General features: G+C 40.1%; 1 protein-coding gene across 6 annotated transcripts in view; it reads left to right on the forward strand.

Moving 5' to 3' along the window:
• stim2b (stromal interaction molecule 2b) overlaps positions 1-21,304 on the forward strand; it is a 48,737-nt gene extending 27,433 nt beyond the window's left edge. For 4 of the 6 annotated variants that reach the window (XM_046064844.1, XM_046064843.1, XM_046064839.1 and 1 more), the window contains 10 exons: positions 9,166-9,277; positions 10,872-10,983; positions 12,500-12,615; positions 12,745-12,922; positions 13,133-13,310; positions 13,728-13,889; positions 14,905-15,005; positions 16,101-16,339; positions 16,433-16,676; positions 18,859-21,304. In XM_046064844.1, coding sequence (XP_045920800.1) covers positions 9,166-9,277; positions 10,872-10,983; positions 12,500-12,615; positions 12,745-12,922; positions 13,133-13,310; positions 13,728-13,889; positions 14,905-15,005; positions 16,101-16,339; positions 16,433-16,676; positions 18,859-19,477 — 2,061 coding nt within the window. In that variant the 3' untranslated portion in view covers positions 19,478-21,304. Of the gene's footprint in view, positions 1-2,441; positions 2,466-9,165; positions 9,278-10,871; positions 10,984-12,499; positions 12,616-12,744; positions 12,923-13,132; positions 13,311-13,727; positions 13,890-14,904; positions 15,006-16,100; positions 16,340-16,432; positions 16,677-18,858 lie in introns of those variants that run through there. The other 2 variants (XM_046064845.1, XM_046064841.1) reach the window with 2 other exon arrangements.
• The last annotated feature ends 248 nt before the right edge of the window (positions 21,305-21,552 follow it).

Genomic DNA, 21,552 nt, shown 5'->3' on the forward strand with positions numbered 1-21,552 from the left:
GTAGTTGAATGATGCAATTTCACCAGCCTTGCCACACAATCTCATGATTCTTTGATATTTGAAGGGGTGTGGAATAGTGTGTAGCCTGTGGCCAGAAATCTCCCAGATAGTGATTTTCTACTTGTGAAGTTTGTCTCAGATCAAAACTGTCAAATATGTATGCCCTCAATGTCTACATCAGCCTAAATAAATACAGAAACAACGTGTATGTATAGTCTCAAAATAAAATAAAATCACTTTGTCTTTTTTTACAGTCTTCCAAAAGCATCTATAATTTGACGGCTGTGGAGGAATTTTATTTTACAGCTCTAATCCTGTGAAACATAAGTCTCTGATTACTGTGTGGGTCTGGGCGTAGTCTGGGTTTTGAGTAACGTCCGGGGGGTCTTTTTCTGAGCGCCATATCTGGGGGCGGCAGGTGCGAGTACTCTCCGCAGGGTGGTGGGCTATGTGCTGCCGGTCTGCCTAGGAGACACTCGGCTGGATCGTGTTGCATCACTTTGATATCACAAGAACCCAGCCCACATCACAGCAGAGGGACTATGGCGCTGCTTGTGTGTGTCTGTGTACTTTATTCAGTCTTGACAGACCTTAGTGGAAAAACTAGTCCTACATCTGTGCAAGCCTACTGCATGTATGACTTACTCGTGTCTTGGTGGATATGAACAGAAGAAACAGGAGGAGGCCCATCAAGTGTCTAGGTTGTAATAGAAAGGAGAAATCTCAGAAGGTTCAAGAAGGTGTTTGTTGGCTTGTCTGAGGATAGTGGGAACCTTCAAGAGAGAGATTTTATTTATGACCTACTGCTTTGAATGGAGACGTAGAACTGGTGCATTGAAGGGTTGGTTCAACATAAAAACATATTTTCTCTCTTAAACCTAGTGATATCTAGCAATTTGTTCAACATTTTGGGACATGTGATAATTTGCTCTCTTGCCAAGATGAGGGGATTGATACTGTTCAGATATCTGTGCAAGAACCTAGAACTTTAGTCCATATACTAAGCTAGTCACCTCCCAACTAGCTTAGCACACGGACTAGATGCAAGGTGAAACTGCTAACCTGGCTTTCTTTTAAAAATGGAAAAATGTGCCCACAAATAACTAAAGCGGCGTAATTAACCTCACCTTGTACGTTCGTGTATGGATTAAAAACACCAGAGACAGAGCTACGCTAACTGTTTCCCCCTGCTTCCAGTCTTTATGCTAAGCTAAGCTAATCGTTTCCCGGTTCTAGCTCCATATATAGCACACATGAGAATGGTATCAATTGTCTCCTCTAACTTTCAGCGAGTTAGAGTACACTGTGAGTATTTTAATCAGTAAGCAGCGGCGCAAATAGTAATATTGGATTTTCGCAATTTCTTTAACTTTCTCATTAAGCACCTTCATTTGTGGATTAGCATTAGCCAGCCATTTGCATTTAGTTATTTTATCCATACCCTGTTTCCATCACAACTTACATGGCAATTTTCATTATTTACACCATCTAAAGTCAAAAAGCAGACACCTCTGCTCCTCTGAGGACAACTTGATAAGACCCTGCAACATGTTGTTTAAAATGTCTAACAACAGAGCACATTGTCATCCACTTTGATCTCGGTCAAGGGAACAGGTCTCACTGAACTCGAGGAAGATTTTATCGCATAAGTAACAGTTTCACAGTCGAGACTGGCCGGCTGACGTGTGTGATAAATCAGCTGTGCTCCAAGTAGTTCACGTGTTTTCATAAATCATGTTCAAGTACAGCATAGTTTTTGTCCCAACAGATTAATAACAATTAATCAATCTAATAATCCCCTTACTGGCGACCTATCCAAGGTGTACCCCGCCTTGCGCCCAATGTCAGCTGGGATTGGCTCCAGCCCCCCCGCGACCCTGTACGCAGGATAAGCGGTTGACGATGGATGGATGGATGGATAATCCCCTTCCTGCAGTTTCACATAACGGGTCTGATTAATGTTGAGGTGCATTTGTTGAGTTAAAATAAGAATACAATTTGAGTTTATGATGATAGATGAGCGACGGATGTCATAACTGTCAGTGAATTAGACGAGTAGATGTGGACAGATGGACTGATACAGTAGATATCAGGAGAGACTAGAGTTCCCTGGAGAGAGCAGAGGCTCATGGGAAGAGCCTGGAACTCAGCCAGCTCCCCACAATCTGGAATCTGATAGGAACAAATATGTCTTTGTCTGTTCCTGTCTGTATCTGAGCATGTGTCATACCCTGTCTGTGCTAGGCATCTGCCTGTGTACATACTGTATTGTCTTTTCAGGACAGACTGTTGGTCCCCAGGCAGAGTTGAGACGCTTTATCCCAAAGTCATGTTTACAAGTCATGCAACACGTCTTTGAGTGTTTACTATCACATCAAAGTGCAAACACAATCATGAGACAGCTTTATCTGTTCTTGTTGCAGGAACTTCTCCTTTGACGTTTCTATCTGCTACACCACATGGCCGTAATTATCGCCGCTATCACACTATCTAAACTCTTAACCACAGAAGCTGCGAGGCACCCACACAAAGGCCTATCTTTATATGTGCGGCTCACCACATATTTTATATGACTCCATAAAGCATCACAGAGCTGTCTTTGACCATATGCAAAGCTGCTCCGATAGCCTGTCCACAAATAGAAGTTACATACTGAGATAGCAACACTTGAACCAATTACATTTACTTTTTAATACTCTTTTAAGCAGATTTTTTGTAGTTTTTTGAGAAGAGTTATCTCTCTTTAACAAGTGCATGAAGTAAACTTGGATAATTTGTAAGTTTTTGATTACACAGTATGACTTTAATAAAGTGATCAGGTGTAGGATTTCAAATAAGAACACCTTTAACAGTCAACACATGTCTGCACTCTAGTGACACTTGATAATATTTCTAACCAAATTTACCTAGTTTAACTTTTAAATAATGACCTTTTTATAAATGTCTTACAAACAAAATGAAGAGAAATTTAGACATTTGAAATGTTTTCTTTTCTGGCTATAAAGAGAACTTACATCTGTCTGTTCAGTCATCAGGCCTTTTCTATTCTCGTTCACATCCTCTGGCAAATGTCATTTGCGTCTTTGCCAGCAGGACTTCATTTGTCATAAAGTACAGTGAGCATTAAAGGCTTTGCGAGACATTTGTTGGGACTCGTACTGCACACATTGTAGTCCATCCAGTGACTCAGCAGACAGTTGGTTTGTGGCTTTACGTCAGTGTGAAAACCAATTTGCATTTGTATTGTGTAAGAAGGAGGCAAAGGGAAAAAACACTGGGCAAGGTTTTCAGGCTCCTATTTTGTCATTAGTACTGCTGTGCTGAAAGATCTTTTCAGACACTAGAAAAAGTTTTGACCTACGTGAACAGAGGCTAAAACAGATAAAGAGATGCATGAATTATGACGCGTCTGTCAGGATTTTTTCATTTGGGGTTTCTCCTATTTCTGGCAGCCATTCATCAACACTGCCACTACTATTATCCTTACTTGATTCTGATGGAATTGGCTCCACTATCCTGAATGCCTTTCTATCACTTGCTGCAACACACTAAATGTTACTCACATAATGGAACTAATCTGCACAAAATGTTGTTTTTGTTACAAAAACTGCAAGTGTAACATAAATCCATTGATTTACATCCAAAAAAGTTAGTGCACATGAAGTATTTTATAGAAAAACAAAGTCTCAGTAATAGTTCATTGTAGTTGAAATATAGCCAGTGATACATAATGTCCAATTTAGTGGACAGGTGATTAATCCTAATTTCCTCCCAACATAAAATCAATACTTGGAAAGTTTAACAATTGTATTACTCCTTAGTTGTTACTTGATATTACCAAATTTTATTTACCTGCAGGGGTCTCCTATAATTGGAGGAAAGGCAAGATTTACCTGAGCTGCACAGTGTTCCCGAACGTCCGTCGGCCATCTTGGTTTTGACGAATTTAAGTTGCACTTACAACGGTTTACCAGAGGGTGGCAGTGTATGGCATGGCACACTAGTGTCCACTGCCCATTCAAGTAAATGGCTTTTGAATAGCTGTCCACTGTAGTGATCACTCTGCGTGAAAGGGTTAAGGTTCGATATAAATCTATTATTTCTGCAACCCTACAACTGTAGCTACCAGTGTTGAAGGCCTCTCAAAAATAAATTCCACTCTTCTCTATTGCATTACAGTAGTGTTGGATGATCCTTTTATAATGAGATCAAATAATAGGATTAGATTCTGGAAAAATCCATGACACATTAATCTGAGTCTAATGAATCTCTTATGAAATATTTTACCTCCTCTGATTTTTTTTTGCCCTGAGGATGTTCCAAACTAAAATATCTCAACGATGGGTGGATGGCCATGAACTTGTGTACAAATATATATTGTGTATTATGACCCCTCTCAAGACGAATTGTCAGAACTGTGGCGATCACTTAACTTTTCATCTGTCGTCAGATCAGACTTTTAAATTGTCCAGTACTTTGTTTTATGACCAAATACTTGCAAAACCAGTGACATTCACATCAGCCTTAGCTGTACTTGTGTTTAGCAAGAACTGGTAAATGTTAACGTGTTAACCTAAACTCGTGAACATAGTCCTGACTAAAAGAGTTTCAACGATAATTCATCAAAATAACTGACAGATTAATCAACACTGAAAATAGTCGCAGCCCTATATACTAGATATCAGCATGTTAGCATTGTCAAGCAGCGCAGTGCTTATGGAGCTCTGACTCTTAGTCTTGATTACTAGCAAGAAGATTCACGTAGTTATCAAGCTAAATCACCAATGTTGAGCAAATGTTGTAAATGTTCTCTGTCTTCAGGTATTCTTAGTTGTTTATAACTTTTGAGATCAATAGAAAACACTACACTTTTTATTCACAAAGCAAATTGTCTCCCACCCAAAACAAACAATTGGATAAGGGGAATTAAAAGGTTTTGGATTTGATACACTTGATGTTATTTGATTCTGAATTCAGATTCGCCATTAAAGCCCAATACAAGAGCCCCTTTAGACAGAGAATATGCCACCTTTGTTTTGTTGTTGAGTGTTCAATATCCTGCATCACACACCAGGTGTGTGTGATGCAGGATGTGTGTGTGTGTGTGTGTGTGTGAAAGTTGAATTGGAGTGCTGATTACATCACCAGTGGGCACATCCCCTTTGCCACAGGCAGGGGCTCAGATTCATCCAAGCAAACGAAGAGATCTCAAAACGAGGGTGTCGTCGACGTTTATGTTTCACTATATTCCTGCCGTGAATCGTACAGACTTTTGGCTAGCACATACATTTTCACCTTTTTTTGTCAGTGTGAGAGACACCAGATTGTGTGGGGTCTTTTTTGTTTTTTTTCTTCGCTCTGACAACTTAAGTATCATCCATTCCTATGTCTTGATTGTGTGATTAGAACATTCAAATGTGTGCATGTGCCAGAAGTGAATCTCACAGAGGACATTTTCAAATGATTTCTTGATCACAGAGGGCGTTTTTTATTTTTTCTTCTGACAGGAAAAATGTGTTCATCACTGGAGTATGTAGTTGCAGGCAGCCTCTCTGTACCAGACTGTCATTACGCATTCAATGTCAAACTCGCAGCACTCCTTCAGAATCTCTGTGTACACAGCGTAGATGTGTGAAAGGACAGGTGGATTTTGAGAATGAAAGCCACATGACGTGTACATGTCTCTATGTCATGATAAAGTACAGTTGTTTAAGATGTATCTTTACATGCTGTTCCAGAGGGATTTGGTGCAGTCAGGCGTTGATGATGACGTCTGTCTTAGAGCAGACATTTCTTCAAGTCAGATCTGTAACTGTTGTGATAGATAAGGGTGTGAAATGTCAAAACACCCTCAGCTACAGCTACAGTTTCACATGATTCAAGCTACTGTAGTCTGTCTATGTTTCTGATGAGTTTTCTTGCTTGCACAGACAGCACATTCAGCTTCCCACTGATCACACCTAGGTTCAAAACTCAGGAACTTTTAATTCGTCTGTGAATTAACGCACTTATGCATCTTAACTACTGATTCTACCAGCTAAGCTTCTCTTAATGTGCCCCTTAACAACACTTAACATCTAGCTGCAGACCTTTCTACTAGCTTACATTATATACATAATATATTAGATAGTTACATGCACCTTCAGCATATCGCTTATTTATGAGTATAATAACAAACAAGTTTCAGGTAGGTTTATTTACTTTATTCAAGTAGGTCATCAGACATTTTTAGGAATTTTGTCTTGTGTCCAGATAAAAGGATGAGAATTTAAGGAATAGTTTTTGAAACACACTTGTTTTCTTGTCAGGTGAGAAGATCAAAACCATTCTCAAGTGTGCGCATTAAGCTAGGCTAATGCCTCCTTGCTACAGATCCTTAACGTAAAAACTGGAAGCTAGAGGAAAACATTTAGCCTAGCTTACTCTAACATTCAAAAATACACCTCACTAACTGACACATGTTATGTAGTTTGTTTTGTCCTTACAAAAAGTTTTATATGGGGAGGTACATTGCTATTTCCCATTGTTTCTGTTCTTTATGCTAAACTAACTCCTGCTACAGCTCCGTACTTAGCGCACGCTAGGACTAGGTCTCTGTGGTGAAGACTAGAACTGCCACTACAACGAAAAGTTGAATATGAATATGAGCATGTAATGTATGTATTGAAATTAAGTACACTCTCATCTTTCCAGACATTGTGGACAATTTTGAAAAACATCCAGTCATAAAAATAATTAAGGTAGGCTACAATGCACAGCTTAGTATAGGCTAATGCCAAAACCTTCAAAATATGGTGTCACAACAGTCAAGCAATCAAACAATGTAACAGGGAATGTGAAGGTACGTCTCGCCGTGTTTTCCATGTTGGGACAGGGTCGGCATCTTGTGAGGTACCCGCTCTGTTTACCAGTGAGCCTCCTGGTTGCTATCCTGGTTACCTGATTACCTTTTGTTTAGTTTGGCCTAGGGCTGGGCAATAAACAATCCTTCCTTCAATAACAGTATAATGAATGTTCAGTATATCGTCAAAAAAAGTTTGGTTTAATTAATTTAAATCACGAATGAATTAGCTCTTAATTTTTCTATTAAGATATTTATTTTGTTGACGAAAAGGGACTGAAAAAAGATTTACTAATCATTTTAATTGATTTATCATAATAGTTTTGAATATTCTACCTCAGATTTGGTAGTTGATCCACAATTAACCAGATGGTTTCTTCAACATTCACTCAGGAGCAAAATTCAGCCTTTAAACTTGGAAGAAATAATTATTTGACATTTATCATGATAACTATTGATATCGAATGATATGAAATGTTTTTATCGTAACATTAAAATTTTTGGCCATATCGCCCAGCCCCAGTTTGGCCACAAAGTTCTTTAAATCGCTGAAATCTGATGGAGAAAGGAAGAGAAAAAGAAAAAGAATCCTATCAGGAGAAATTGAATGTCACTGCCAAGAAACGGTATTTGGACAAACTAACAAGTATAAACATCGATCCATAAGACTTTGCAGCCCAAGACTGGATTACAGTCAGATACCAGGACATTGTCAATTACCTTCTTTTTGGACTGAGTGCGTACTCTTTGCGTGAGTTTAAAAGTTATAAATCACTAGATGCTCATGAACAGCTTTGCAGTGGTTGGGTGCAAGACCTGCTCATTCACAAGCCGGCAAACTGCGAGAGCCATACTCGCAAAGGTAAGATGGCTCCTCTAAATGGACACTTTCAAAAACATTCAGCTACGTTATTTTATTCAGTCATAGGCAGTGGGTTAGATCAGTCACATTATTAATTAAAAATATTTTCTTTAATCTTGGACCTCATTTAAAAAACACATGCTTTTCTACCAGTGGGCAGATAGATTTAGTATTTGGTTATGTCAAGTAGAAATTAATGGTGATATGATTTTACAGGTTAGTCATGCAGTGTGTGCATAAAAAGAAAACCGCAGGATCCTCACAACATGGTGGCATCAACAAAATGTTACACATAATTCAGCACGGCGTGACGTCAACTATAAATGCTTGAAAACTTTAAGTCCATCTAATTATTAAAATTAGTCCGCTTGTTTAAATCTAGGCCAATCACTCCCAAACGGGGTGGACGATAAAAAGTTTAAGCAAAAAAGTTATTGTAGTAGCTCACTATAATGACATTAGCATAAAACTCATCTGTCCAGTTACAGTGTAAATAGTGTTTGACTGGCGGCAGTTTAGCTAGCTAACTTTGAGAGGTAGTTGGAAAGGTCGTAGCAAACCACATCTATAAGTAAATTGGATTTTTTAAACCACAGAAAGTCCGGTATTATAAGGTCTTTCTGACATACAGTAGTACTATGAGAGCACTACTAACCGAAATGTAATCTACACCTCAAGTTTAAATTCAACTAATTATCATTTTGCATGGGAAAACACCAACAAGGTGCAACTTTTAGCACAGCAACCATTTGCTTTTTTTCCTCTAATACATAGCCGAGGCAATCATCAAAGTTACAGTGCATGCTAACTGTACCGTATAACGTATAATACTGTACTACAGTTATATCACAGGCTAATTATCAACAGCAGGTGGGGTGTTTGAACTAGACAGGAGGTTTTAGTTTACAGTCCATACACACATACACACAGTGCTACAAGATGAATGTTTTGATGTGGTCCTTTTCCTCTTTGCTGTTAATGCTGCTCGTGTTCTGGCAATTCTTTAGCGGGTTTGGTTGCTAAGGCTTTCTCTGCAGGGGCATTTAGTTCTGAGCGACCAAAAGGAGGACAGCCGGAAACTAAAACACACACACACACACACACACACACACACACACACACACACACACACACACACACACACACACACACACACACACACACACACACACAGGTGGAAGTGGTGGGTCTCTTTCTCTTTTCAAAGTCCCTAAAAGGAAGAAAGGAGAGCAAAAAGATCCAAAGCCAGACGTTTAGGCAAAGCCAACTCTCTACAGCTCTCTCTGTTAAAACCACACATGGACATACACAGACAAGCACAGCCGTCTGTATCTCTCCCCCGAGTTCACAGGGAAAAACGCTTGTTTTAAAATGTTTTAAACAAACAAACTATATGTAAAGCCATTCACTTCCTCTTCTGAAAAGCCTGTAAAACTCAATTCTGTCTCTCTTTACTTTCTAGTTTATAATAGAAGACATGAAGCAGCAGCAAACCAACAAACACAGCAACCTGCACCGTGAAGACCAGCACATCACTGTGGAGGAGCTGTGGAAGGCCTGGAAGACCTCTGAAGGTAAAGCAAGAGAAGTCAGCTGTGTCTGCTGCTACTACATCTGTAGTAACGTCGGGGAAAAAATGACAAACAACAAGCTTTTGTCGGCTATCTCTTTGGGAGAATGTTTGTCCAGTTTTCTGAAAACTCAAAGTGGACTTGATGATGCACGCTCAAGGGCATATTTACACTGAATGTGATCTATGTTTTCTCTGCACAATGTGTAATGGAACATCTAGAGATATAAAAGTACAAGTAAAAAGACTCGCATTTATGTTTGAGGAACTTATTTATTCAAGAAACCCATCACAGATTAGGAGGAGTTTTATTCATTTACTGCTGTTATTTTAATTATTAGTCAGCTCAAGTGCTTTCAGTTTTAATTTTGGTCACACACACTTCCCCTGTAAATGATACATCTTGAAAAATCCCGTCTTGAATTTCCGATGGGGACAAAATGCGACCCAAAGTCCTCTTCTTTTTATAACACGTCTGTGGTTCATCTTCAAACACGCACACCCCCCCAGTCTGTCATCCTCAGCCTGTATTTGCAAGTGTTTGTTTATGACTCTGAGTATGCGTGTGGAGCTAGCTGGTTTTGGAACATGTGCGCTCATGTTTCCTCAGCATTTGAAATAAATACACACTCTGCAGAAACCAAACATCCTACTTTTGGTGTGTAGGTGTTATGGTGGCGAGGCTTTTTTGCTACCTGCAGGGCCATTGCCCGCACGGCACCACAAATAAACGCATTGGTGTTATATAAACATTTGTTTCTCATAGTTAATAATAAATATTTTGCATATTTTAATCAGGTTACTATCTTCTTTCATGGCTCACACTCATTTGCTGGCTGTACAACATTTATACTTATGTACAATTTTAAGCTACTTTACCTGAGTGTTTCCATTTTCTGTTAGTATTTACTTCTATTCCTTAGTCACTTTTCAGATAAAGAGGGTTAAACCCATGTTAGAGATTCCAGCAAAGAGTGATTCCCCTTTAAATGTCTCAGATTTAAATTTAAACAATTGTTTCAAGGCTCAAAGAGGGACGACTTGATGATATTTCCTAAAACCTAAGCTTAGAGAAAAGTCCAAAAAATAAAATACAAATTTGGGGAGCAGAACTAGTTTTTTTCTTTGTCTCTATCTTGTTACCCTTTGAAGGGGGTCAGGCTTAACTGGACTAGAATACCAAAATGGTATATAGAGTAGGTAGTTAAAACTAGCTCCACCTCGACCAGACAGTAAAATGCTGCTTAAGCAATGATGCATCAGTATTAACAACCTAATGATAAAATATTTAATAGTATATCAATCATGGGGCCATTTTTCTGCTTCCCAAGTACTTTTGCTATGATACATTTAGTACATTTAGCTGATAATTTCTGTACTTTTACTTAAGAGTCATTCTAAATGAAGGACTTTCACTTGGTGTATTTGTACTTCTACTGAAGTAAAGTCTGTTAATTCTTCTTCCATCACTGTTTGTTCTTAACCTTGTGTAACTCTGTGTGTTGCTCTTGATTAAAGCATCAGCTAAATGTTTAATAGGAAAGTAATGACCTTCATCTTTCCCCTTCCACTTTTTCCTTTCCTGTCTCCTCATCCAGTCCACAACTGGACCACGGAGGACACCGTGCAGTGGCTGAAGGAGTCTGTGGAGCTGCCGCAGTATGAGAAGAACTTCCGGGACTTCCCGGTCACAGGGAACACCTTACCACGGTTAGTTTGTCTCACCTCAAGTGACGTCTTCCCTCACAGGAGCAGTGCTATATATTAACACTGCGTGTGTGCTCGCAGTGCCACTTCTTTGCCCTTAATTAAGATGTTTTGCTTTGCCGTTGGTGAGCAGTGAAGTGTTTTTATGAACAGTAACAGTGTTATGGTCTTTCTTACAATACCCAAGGGCACCTTTAATTTTCATTGCTCTGTTTAACGCTGCCCACTGCTGGTCACATAAAGGCAGCACAACAAGAAAAGATGCTCTGGAACAGGTAGATTCAGCCTCACTGCCGTTGGTCTTCTGCTGCTGTTGTATTGAGAAATGTTTCTCAGGGCTTGTAGACATTTTTCGTCACATGATCTTAAACGCAGCCATTGTTACAATCTGAATGCTGCATAATTCCTTCCTACAGCACAGTAAAGATGAAATTGTTAACAAAGTCATCTGAGTGCCGACATTCTAGATGAGGCTGGTGGGACACTTGTGGAATGTGACTCGCTGCAGACTGCATGTACGGCATGTGTAGACAGAGGGGTCAGTGAGTGTGTGTGTGTGTGTGTGTGTGTGTGTGTGTGTGTGTGTGTGGTTATTGAGGCGTTTCATGTTACGCCACGGGGCTGAACTGACTCATGAAGTGATGTCACAGCAAGGGGGCCATGTTGTGTGAACTGTTTAACATGGTGGTGGTGTTACAGCGTCTTAACAGTTCAGACAATGAGAACACTTCAGTGACAGCTGTAAAGAACGCCACAGCAATTAAAAGATGCTTGATGAAGTTACATTACATGACTGTTCATTCAGCACCCCAACTCAAAAGTGTTACTTTTTAAATACCAGTGTGAGATACTATATGTATTTTTATGTGATCTAATTTTTTTTATGTTTTACAGAAACAAAGAGTCAAAGAGTATAAAAGTTTTATCAAAAATCTCCCACATTGAATTTTCTAAATTTATTCAATGAATGATCTTTTTAATGATCTGACAACATTAGACTCATAACCTAACTAATATTCACTGACATTTTCCTGGATAAATACGCTCTTGCATTTCTAGATGTGTCTTCTTTTCAGTGAATCATACACTTTTTTTTCTGCAACATGCTTCAAAACAACCTGGCATCACGTCTTTTTTAGTTGCACCTTGCACAAATCAGTTGATACTCATGCACATCTGTAATCTAACTTTTTTGTACCCCTGACGGCCATTTTCAGTCATATTGATTGATGTATGATTGTACGTCATATGTACTGTCTGCAAGATAAATAAAATGTTTTATTCACTCTGTAACCCTGAACACCATCCCCAACAACAAGCCCTGTTTCTAACCTTTAATAGTTACCCTACACTTAAGTTTTCTCTCGTGGCTGTATACAAATTTTAAATGCTCAAAGACTCAAAAACACAGACATATACTTGACTGTCCACTTAAAGACAAATATAATGCACACTGGAAACTGAAATAGTTGAACTCTAACTGTTTAGCAAGCTGATGTTCTTTTTCTCCGTATTTCAGAATAGCGGCAAATGAACCGTCGTTTATGTCGATGCAACTGAAGATACTAGACCAACGGCATAAACAAAAACTAAACCTAAAGGCACTAGATGCAGTGCTTTTTGGCCCTCCTCTCCGTAAGTATGCAATGCATTTAACTTGGACATTAGTTATGCCCACACTATTAATGTTTGCAGGCAGAAAGAAATAAAGTGAAGTATTTGCTAAAGCCTTCCCTCTTCTCCTGTTCCTCCTCGTCTCCGCAGGTCCACAACATAACTGGATGAAAGACTTTGTCCTCATGGTTTCCATAGTGATTGGTGTTGGGGGCTGCTGGTTTGCCTATGTGCAGAACAAGTCCAGCAAGGTGCACATCTCTCAGATGATGAAGGATCTGGAGAGCCTGCAACATGCTGAGCAAAGCCTCTTAGACCTGCAGAGCCGGTAAGAGAAGGAAACGGATCAGATTTATATTAAAATGGGAATGTAAACATATATAATGAGATGGGGATGAAATGGAGCTCACTTTTAACTTTCTTTGGTCAAACTTCTTCAGGCTGTGTAGAAATAGTGCATGCAAAACTATTGGCTTAAACCTACACCACGCCAGACTTAATATTCTGCATTTTTTTTGTCCACCCCCTCATGTTGCAGGCTGGAAAAGGCTCAGGAGGAGAACCGGACGGTGGCCGTGGAGAAGCAGAACCTGGAGCAGAAGATGAGGGATGAGATCACCGGCGCCAAAACAGAGGCTCACAGGCTTCGAGAGCTGCGAGAGGGTGCCGAATGCGAACTCAGCCGCCTCAAATATGCAGAGGAAGAGCTTGTACAGGTAGGGCTTCCCAGACTGCCACTTGCAAACAGATTTGTCACTATTAAGATGTTCAAATGTATTTACATAGCCAGTATACGGATCGTCCCTGTATATAAATGTTTATGTAAAACACCTTGATGTGAAAAGATTAATTTCATATTTTTCATGTTAACTTTTAATTTTTTCACAAAATACCTCCTTTGCATAAGATTTCCCCTGTGGCCCTACACATAAAAAATACAGCACCAATACATCAAGAGGTCCTCTACGCACAGACGAGCCGGGATCAGACTCATTTTTAAAATTCAACGAGCATTCACTCCCGCTCACAGTATTTGATCAAAGATCTCGCGGGGAGAGGTTTTTAAATATTTCAGAGTGAATTTAACCTGGACCCTGAACGTGTCATGTCCTGTCCTCCCCCACCCCTCGTAGGTGCGAAAAGCTCTAAAGCGAGCAGAGAAGGAGATGCAGTCGGAGCGGTCGGTGCCCGAAGCGCTTCAGAAGTGGCTCCAGCTCACGCACGAGGTCGAGGTTCAGTACTACAACATCAAGAAACAGAATGCAGAGTTTCAGCTGTGCGTCGCCAAAGATGAGGTGAGGTTTATTTATTAATTATACTAATTAATGCCCTTTACATACGGTGAATGAACAGCAAGAAAAGTGAGCATGTGGCGTTAGTCAGCAACGACTTACACGTCACATAATGTGTTCAGTGGGTTTATTTAATGTTCGGCATGCTCATATGTTGTGGGAATTACCAAGTGAAAAGAGATTGTGTCTGGCACAGATTTTACAATGGCATGAATTTGAATTTATCTTGTTCATAAGCCAATGAACCACCAATTTGAAAAATACATTTGTTGAATGAAAGCATTTGATTTCAGCTACTATTTCGATTTTGATTGAAATTGCGTGGAACTGTAAAAAACAAAACAATACAGTTTTTAACATTAAAAAGGAACTGCAGTGAGAGCTCAGTGTGTCAGTCTGCTTTTTCGTAGACAGCCCGACATTGTTTAAAGGCAGTGTTACTCAGTAGTGCTGGAATAGTGTAAAATATCACTTTAATATTTTCACTGGTTATCTGAAGAGCGTGAGGGATCCAGTGATGGCAGGTGATAATAGTCTTTTGCTTCACACCTGAAACAGAGAAATGTCTCTTCATCTTCATATATCAACAGTTTAAATATAAATATGATACATTTAACTGTATTTTTATGCTGTCACTGATCAGTTGAAAAAACCACAGCAGAAATGATATAGTTAATGGTTCCATTTTTCAAATGACTTTTTCATAACGATGTGGTTAAATGGTGTTGTAATTGGCCATTTTTGTTTTTCCTCCTTGCATCTGGCAGAAGTCTGGCAGAAGCTGCCAAACTCGATTAACTTTGGCTGCAAATTCACATCAAACCTTCAAGTGGGGGTGGACTAAAAACATAGCTTGCTTGTTTGATTAATGAGTTCATCCACATTTCCATTTACTTTCCGTTTTAGAAAGCCTTCTGAAGAGTCATAAGTCTGTGTTACAGCGGGAGACCTTTTGGGGCCATCCTGATATCGGTCCAGTCTTTTCATAGAATGTTTGTTTGTTTGTTTTAAATCTCAGGCAGAGAAAATAAAAAAGAAAAGAAGTTCTGTGTTTGGAACTCTTCATGTAGCCCACAGTTCATCGCTGGATGAGGTGGACCACAAGATACTAGAAGCAAAGTAAGATACAAACCCCTCACATACACACACTGCACGTGATACAACGGCAGCTGGAGGTCAATTCTAACAATGTGTGGAGCCAAACATGTGACTTCAGGAGAGTTCATTGTCCTTTGTCTGCATATTTTGTCAGCCACATCTTTTTAGCCATACCTATTGACTTGCTATAATGTCTCACAATGCTTATTGATACGAAATATTGCAAGAAAGGCCCTTTCGTGTCAATGTGTCATATTGAATAGCAGGTCATATGGTATGTTATCAATATGGCGATACTGAAACCTTCAGTCAGCCGTATAGTTTAGCTTAGTTTACTTTACTTTTATTTCTGTGTGGATTACAAGACATCGATACTTTACAATGCATGCATCTCTCAGTAATACAGTACACAAAACAAAAACAAAGAAAAGAGGAACTTTAAAATCTTTCCAATTACATCTTTAAAAGTATTGCGCCTAACAGCACGTTGAACAAATCTGCTTTTCCTCTTCCAGTCAGACATATCGTCCAGTTTCAACAGTACATGGTAAAATACCAGATCTCAGCTGGGCATATAATATATATAATACATTTATTTATATATACATACACACTATTCAGAATCTGCTGATAGATTAAATGAGGCCTTTGGTGCCATTTTACACTAATAAAGACTTTATCTTTGTTTGCTCAGGGCCATCAGAGGTACTGTCTAAATTGAAGTTAACCAAGCAGTGACCATACCTGACTGTACTATGTCGAGCTCATGCACAAATTTGAACACTTAATTACACTTACATTTTATTAGGTAGACAGCAAAAGTTTTATTCCACATATATTTAATATATTCAGAACTCTTTTAGAATCCAGGTGTTGTCGCTGATATAAAGAATTCCTTTGTGTTTAAAAGCCAAAAAGAAAAGAGTCACATAACAGAGGGGAACAAAGTGAAATCTTCTGCATGATCACTTTATAGGCACATCCATTATCATAAAAGAGCCAGCTTGTGTGCCAAAACTGTCTAAATCCTGTTAAATCAAAGCAAAGACAGCTCCTCTCTGGGTCTGTCTCAAGAATTTCAATCAGTATCGGTGACCGGATCCCCCTTTTCTACAGAAAAGCCCTGTCAGAGGTAACGGCATGCCTGAGGGAGCGTCTGCATCGCTGGCAGCAGATCGAGAAGCTTTGCAACTTCCCTGTTGTCAATAACTCGGGGCTGCCGAGCCTGACGGCCAGCCTCTACTCAGACCACAGCTGGGTGGTCATGCCGCGAGTCTCGGTGCCTCCCTACCCCATCGCAGGGGGAGTGGATGACCTGGACGAGGACACGCCTCCCATCATTCCGCAGTTCCCAAGTGCGTAAGATGGCAGAGGATTTTTACCGCCCTTTACTGACACAGTGAAATGAATTGTACTATAATAAATAATGTCCTCGCCTTTCCCTCCAGCGGCCACGATGATCCGGCCCTCGCTGACCCGCAGCAGCAGCCTGTGTCGTTCCCGCCGGAGCCTGCTAAGCTCTCCGCAGTCCTCGCTGATGTCCGCGGACCCCGACCTACTGTCCATGGCCAGCTCTTCCCTCTCCTATCGCCCCGAGGCAGACGACGAACATATCATGTTCAGCTCGGATAGGAGGGGGTATGTAGCGGTGGCCGGAACACCGCGGAATGGTTTTACAGTTTGGACTCACAGGTGTTTTATCCAGACCCTCACACTGATGCTTTAAGCTTGGCGGTTAAACAGTGCCATTTGTTACTGGGTGCCATCTAGTCTGTGGAGGATGCATGAATTAACTGTTAACACCATAATTAGTTAATGTCTACCATAATTAATAAGAAAGATCTTATCTCCATTTCAATTCCTAAACTTTGTCCCCAATTTGCATTACTAATGTGTCAGTATAGACTGAAGGAAAAAGTGAAATGAATGAATGACAACTATAACAAAAAAATCCACCAGCAAGAATTTGTAATTTTCATGACTTAAGCGCCTGGCTGGATAAGTTTTACTTTTCTAGTTTTGCATTCTGATTAAATAAGAAGCCTTTGTGAACGGATGCCCAACTTACCTAGTGTAGTAAAGGAAGATTTTTTAAGGGCATTTTTTAGCCTTTATTTGATAGGACAGTGGATAGAGAGAGGCGCACGCTCTACCAACTCTTAAGTGATTTCTTTTTAAAAATACATACGTTATAGAGAGCCTGAGTCCCTCCCCTTCCGCCGGACTACCATGGGACCTTACTTTGGAAAAAATCTGTACGGTAGACAATGGCAAGAGAACAACATTTTTGATCCCGTTTGAATTGTGCTCTGAATTACACACATGATGATGTTCAATTTAAAATGTACATTTAAAAGTCAAGAAATTTGCAGTTTGTTGTAAAACTGCTGAAGTATAAGACTGAAAGAAGTTACATGTGTAGATGATTTGATGAAAGGACCAAGAGCCGTTGGATTAAACACATCAGGTGAGATATATTTCTGTGTGGAACATAGCGGAGTTTTCTAATTAGCAGCAACCAAGCAATTAACAGTAGCTAGCATTACCGGGTTAACATGTTGCTGATGCATATCGTGTGAGACAAAAGATGTAGTTCATTCAATGTTTTTTTTTTACAGAAAACTAAATGTCTCTTTACTGTTTTATGTTTTTATTTTTATTTTAAGTGCGACTTTCTTAGCAGACAAAATTATCTTTTAAATTGACAAACATCATATGTGTAATCCAGGGCGCGATTCAAGCGGGATAAATAAATAAGTTGTCTTTCCCTGTTGACTAACGTACATTTTTTTGCATTCCATTTGACATAGGAAGTTGTAATCTCCGAGTTCAAAGTCGGAAATTTCAATGCGAACGCCCCCGTAAGTCGGATTTCCAACTTCAAAAGTCGAGAGAACCACACTACCATCACTTTGTGATCCAAGATGGCTGCTCTGGGTATCAACAGTTAGTGAAAGCTGTAGTTTATACTGTTTGTTAGCACTTCTGTGTACTTGTGTACGATATGTAACTTTACTGATTTACAACAAACTGCAACTTTCTTGACAGACAAAACCTTTTAAATTGACATCAACATCGTATGTGTAATTCAGGGCAAACAGGATTAAAAAAAAAAAAGTTGAGAGAGTTTAAGAGAGTTTTTTCAAAAATAAGGTCCCATGGGCCGGAAGCGGAAGTGAGTGACTTGGCTCTCTATAGCCATTAATAATACATGATGCACACCAACAGTTGGTAGATTTGGGGAAGTGACATTTTTGCAATATATATATATTTATAGATTGAAAAATGTCACAGAATAATGTGCACACATGGCCATATTTACCTATTTGCTTTTGGGCCTCTATTGACACCCTGCCTACTACCTACTGCCCTCTGTGCATGTGCCCTCCAAGTACCCATTGAGTACAGAACACACAGCAGACTGGACTACCCAGAGACCAACCAGGAATAAAACTAACTGGCTTTGTAAGTTTGTTTTTTTATATATAAAAAATATAGATTCAAATAATAAACATGTTGAAAGTAGAATAAGACACAGGGCCCCTCTCCAAGAAAGGGCCACAATAATTGCACCTCCTCCATCTGATTATATTCAGTTGCTTCAGGTGACCTCCATGCTGGAGGTTCTACTGCTGACGTACGACGACAGATGGGATTATTATCTGTCCTATATTTTAAGTGTCCAGTCACAGACATATAAAAAGGTCTTAATTTGACTTGGAGGCGTAAAACATAAATCAAAATAAAGATGTATTGGCTAAAATACATACTGAGACATTTTCAGAACAAAAAATGACAGAACATTTTTGTCTTTTTCTGTTGTTGGGCAGTGTTTATGAGTTGTGACCGTGGTGCGTCTGCTCTCCTTCCTCAGGGAAGCGTCACAGGAGGGCAGCTCCGACACAGACTCCCTCAACTCCTCCATGGGCCGCAAGCAGCTGCACAACACCTGCGTGCCGGGCTCAGACACCCCATACCGCAAGATCTCCCGCGAGGAGCTGCTGCTGTTTGGCCAGAGTCCGGAGCTTCCCGCGTCCACCCACACCAGCAGCAGCAGCAGCAGCAGTCTCAGGGACTCCACGCCTCCCCCTCTGCCTCCAACCCCGGCCACCACCCCCTCTGGTCCACCCTCCACCTCGCCTTCCCCGGCCTTGGAGCACCACCCCTTTGCACACAGAGGCTCGCCCGACCTAACCCGCATCATACCAGAGTCCCAAAGCGCAACCTTCTCACAGGGGAACGTAACCTCTCCGACTGGCAAGGGCATGTACAACGGCATCCTGGAGAAGTCCTACAGCTTCGGCCAGCTGCCCGCCAGCATGCAGCCCAACGTGGGGCGCTACCCGTCTCTTACCTCCCTGGACTCGGAGGGACGGAGCATGGGAAGGGAACACAAGCTCCAGAGCACCTCCTCCCAGGACTCCAGCGACAATGGAGAGAAAATCAAGCGCTCCTCCTCTAAAATTAAAAGCTTATTTAAGAAGAAGAAATAAAACTTGCAGAATGAGAAATAGTGTGAGCGAGACAGAGAAAATAAAATGTAAAGATTGTTTTAGCCCTAATATTAAAAAATGGACATCACTGAAAGCTAAAACATTTCATTTTCTCTCTTATTTTTCATCTTTTTGTCGTCAAAGATGGAATGTAGCTCAGTCTGGGTGCCTTTAAACGCCTCAGACTGGTAGCCTTATTTTTCAATAATGTCATTTTATTTAGTCCACTTATAGCCTCACAGGGAAACCTGAGATGGTCAAGGAAAGGTCAAAGCTCATGATCGTTGTCATCCAGGCAGCCAAAACGCGTGACCTGTTTATTGTCTTCTATTCATTTTGGTTTGAGTTTCAAACCGAAAAGCCACTTTGTGTAGCTGTCTAAAGGTGCAGTCCATAAATGTGTTCTTAAGTACACAAGGTCCAGTGTTTCACTGTCGATGTGTACTCCAGACTGACTAGTGCTGTTGCTGCTGAAACAGCAGTAACAGCAACACCTGAATACCACCCAGAAAAAAGGCTCTAAGATTTCTTACAAACATAATTTTGACGTTGTCTTTCTAAAGCGTTCTAACTACTTCTCTCCGTTCAAATTATGGATTGCATCTTGCAAAAGTGTTTGAGTCCTAAACTCGTGTACTTGATTAATTTCCTTTGAGAAACAAAAGAATCCTGCTAAAAGTTTGTTGCACTACTGCTTTCCTGGTATTTTGGGAAGGCGCCGCTGCTTGCGGAGTACATATTGAATAAAGATATAGAGATGAGATTAATACATGGGCAGCGGCAGTGGAGATGCAGTAACATAATGCCAGAGCCAATATTATCTGATGCATCTTCAACGCCACTACTTATGGATGTCTCAATATATATATATATACATACTATATACACACACTTTGTTTTCACATTATTATGTTCCTATAGATGTTTTAAATAGATTTATATCAGTGGGTGTTCTTATGAACTGAAAGTTTATTGATTATGCAGAATCAACCCGTACGAGTCATTTTCCCTGTAATCTGTCCCATATTACTTGATTTACTGTGTCCTGTAGCCATACCAACGTACCATTTCCACTTTTTTGTCTTAAATATCCTGTCACCTCAGTAGAATTTGGGTGTTACTAACAGATTTTGGCCAAATTGTCTGTGCAAAAAATTCTTTTTGTGGTTGGAGTGGAGTATTCGTGCCACATTTAATCTTACACAAGACTGCAGCTGACTACACTGTCTTTGCTGTATTGTTTTGATGTGACCTGTACCATCTGTGTTGCTCTAAGACCAGCACTTAAGGATTATCTGTATTAAAAAATTACTTGGTCCAGATCTGATCAATACCCCCCCCCCCCCATTACATCCACTAAGCTCGAAGCAGACCCATGCAATATGGCACCTTTCCCATTCCCCACCTCAGGGCCCGCACCGAGCGCACTGATGTCAAGAGCTTCTGCTTCACACTGTGATTTCTGCCTTCTTCCCTTCATCCCTGGACCTTGCTGTCACTGCTGCAATTTAAACACGACCCTGTGTGACGACTGTGACAGAGGCGGTGAAATGTCAGGTTGGGTGAAAGGGGGGCGTGGTGCCGTGTACGAGGTGTGTCTGGGTGACAGAATGACGTGAGGATCCAGAGGGCTCTGTTTTTAAAGAAAAAATAATAATATATTGGAACTTTGTGGCAACACAGCACACAATGAAGGAAAAAGACGACGGAACTGCAGGACGAGGAGAAGATGAATGTTTACGAGACATTAGGTTTTTTGAGAACATTTTGTGTGTGAATATTTGTATACTGTAGAAGAATTAATAAAAAAAAATGGAGGCAATCGTAGACGTTTCAGAGTCATGTTTGCTGCACTGTTTCATGGTCATGTTTACTTTTTCTATACATGTATTGGGAAAAAAAGCCCATTTCAGATGTTATTAAGTTATATATTTCATTTCTAACTGCTCTGTGTACCTGTCACTGAGCAAGTGGACAAATAAAACATTTAAAAGGATAACACTGATGTCGTTCTTTTCATGTTAAAGGAACACCCTCTAATTTTACAGTTTATTTGTCATGAGATTATGATTTGA

Source organism: Micropterus dolomieu, linkage group LG12 (assembly GCF_021292245.1).
Source record: "Micropterus dolomieu isolate WLL.071019.BEF.003 ecotype Adirondacks linkage group LG12, ASM2129224v1, whole genome shotgun sequence".
NCBI lineage: Eukaryota > Metazoa > Chordata > Actinopteri > Centrarchiformes > Centrarchidae > Micropterus > Micropterus dolomieu.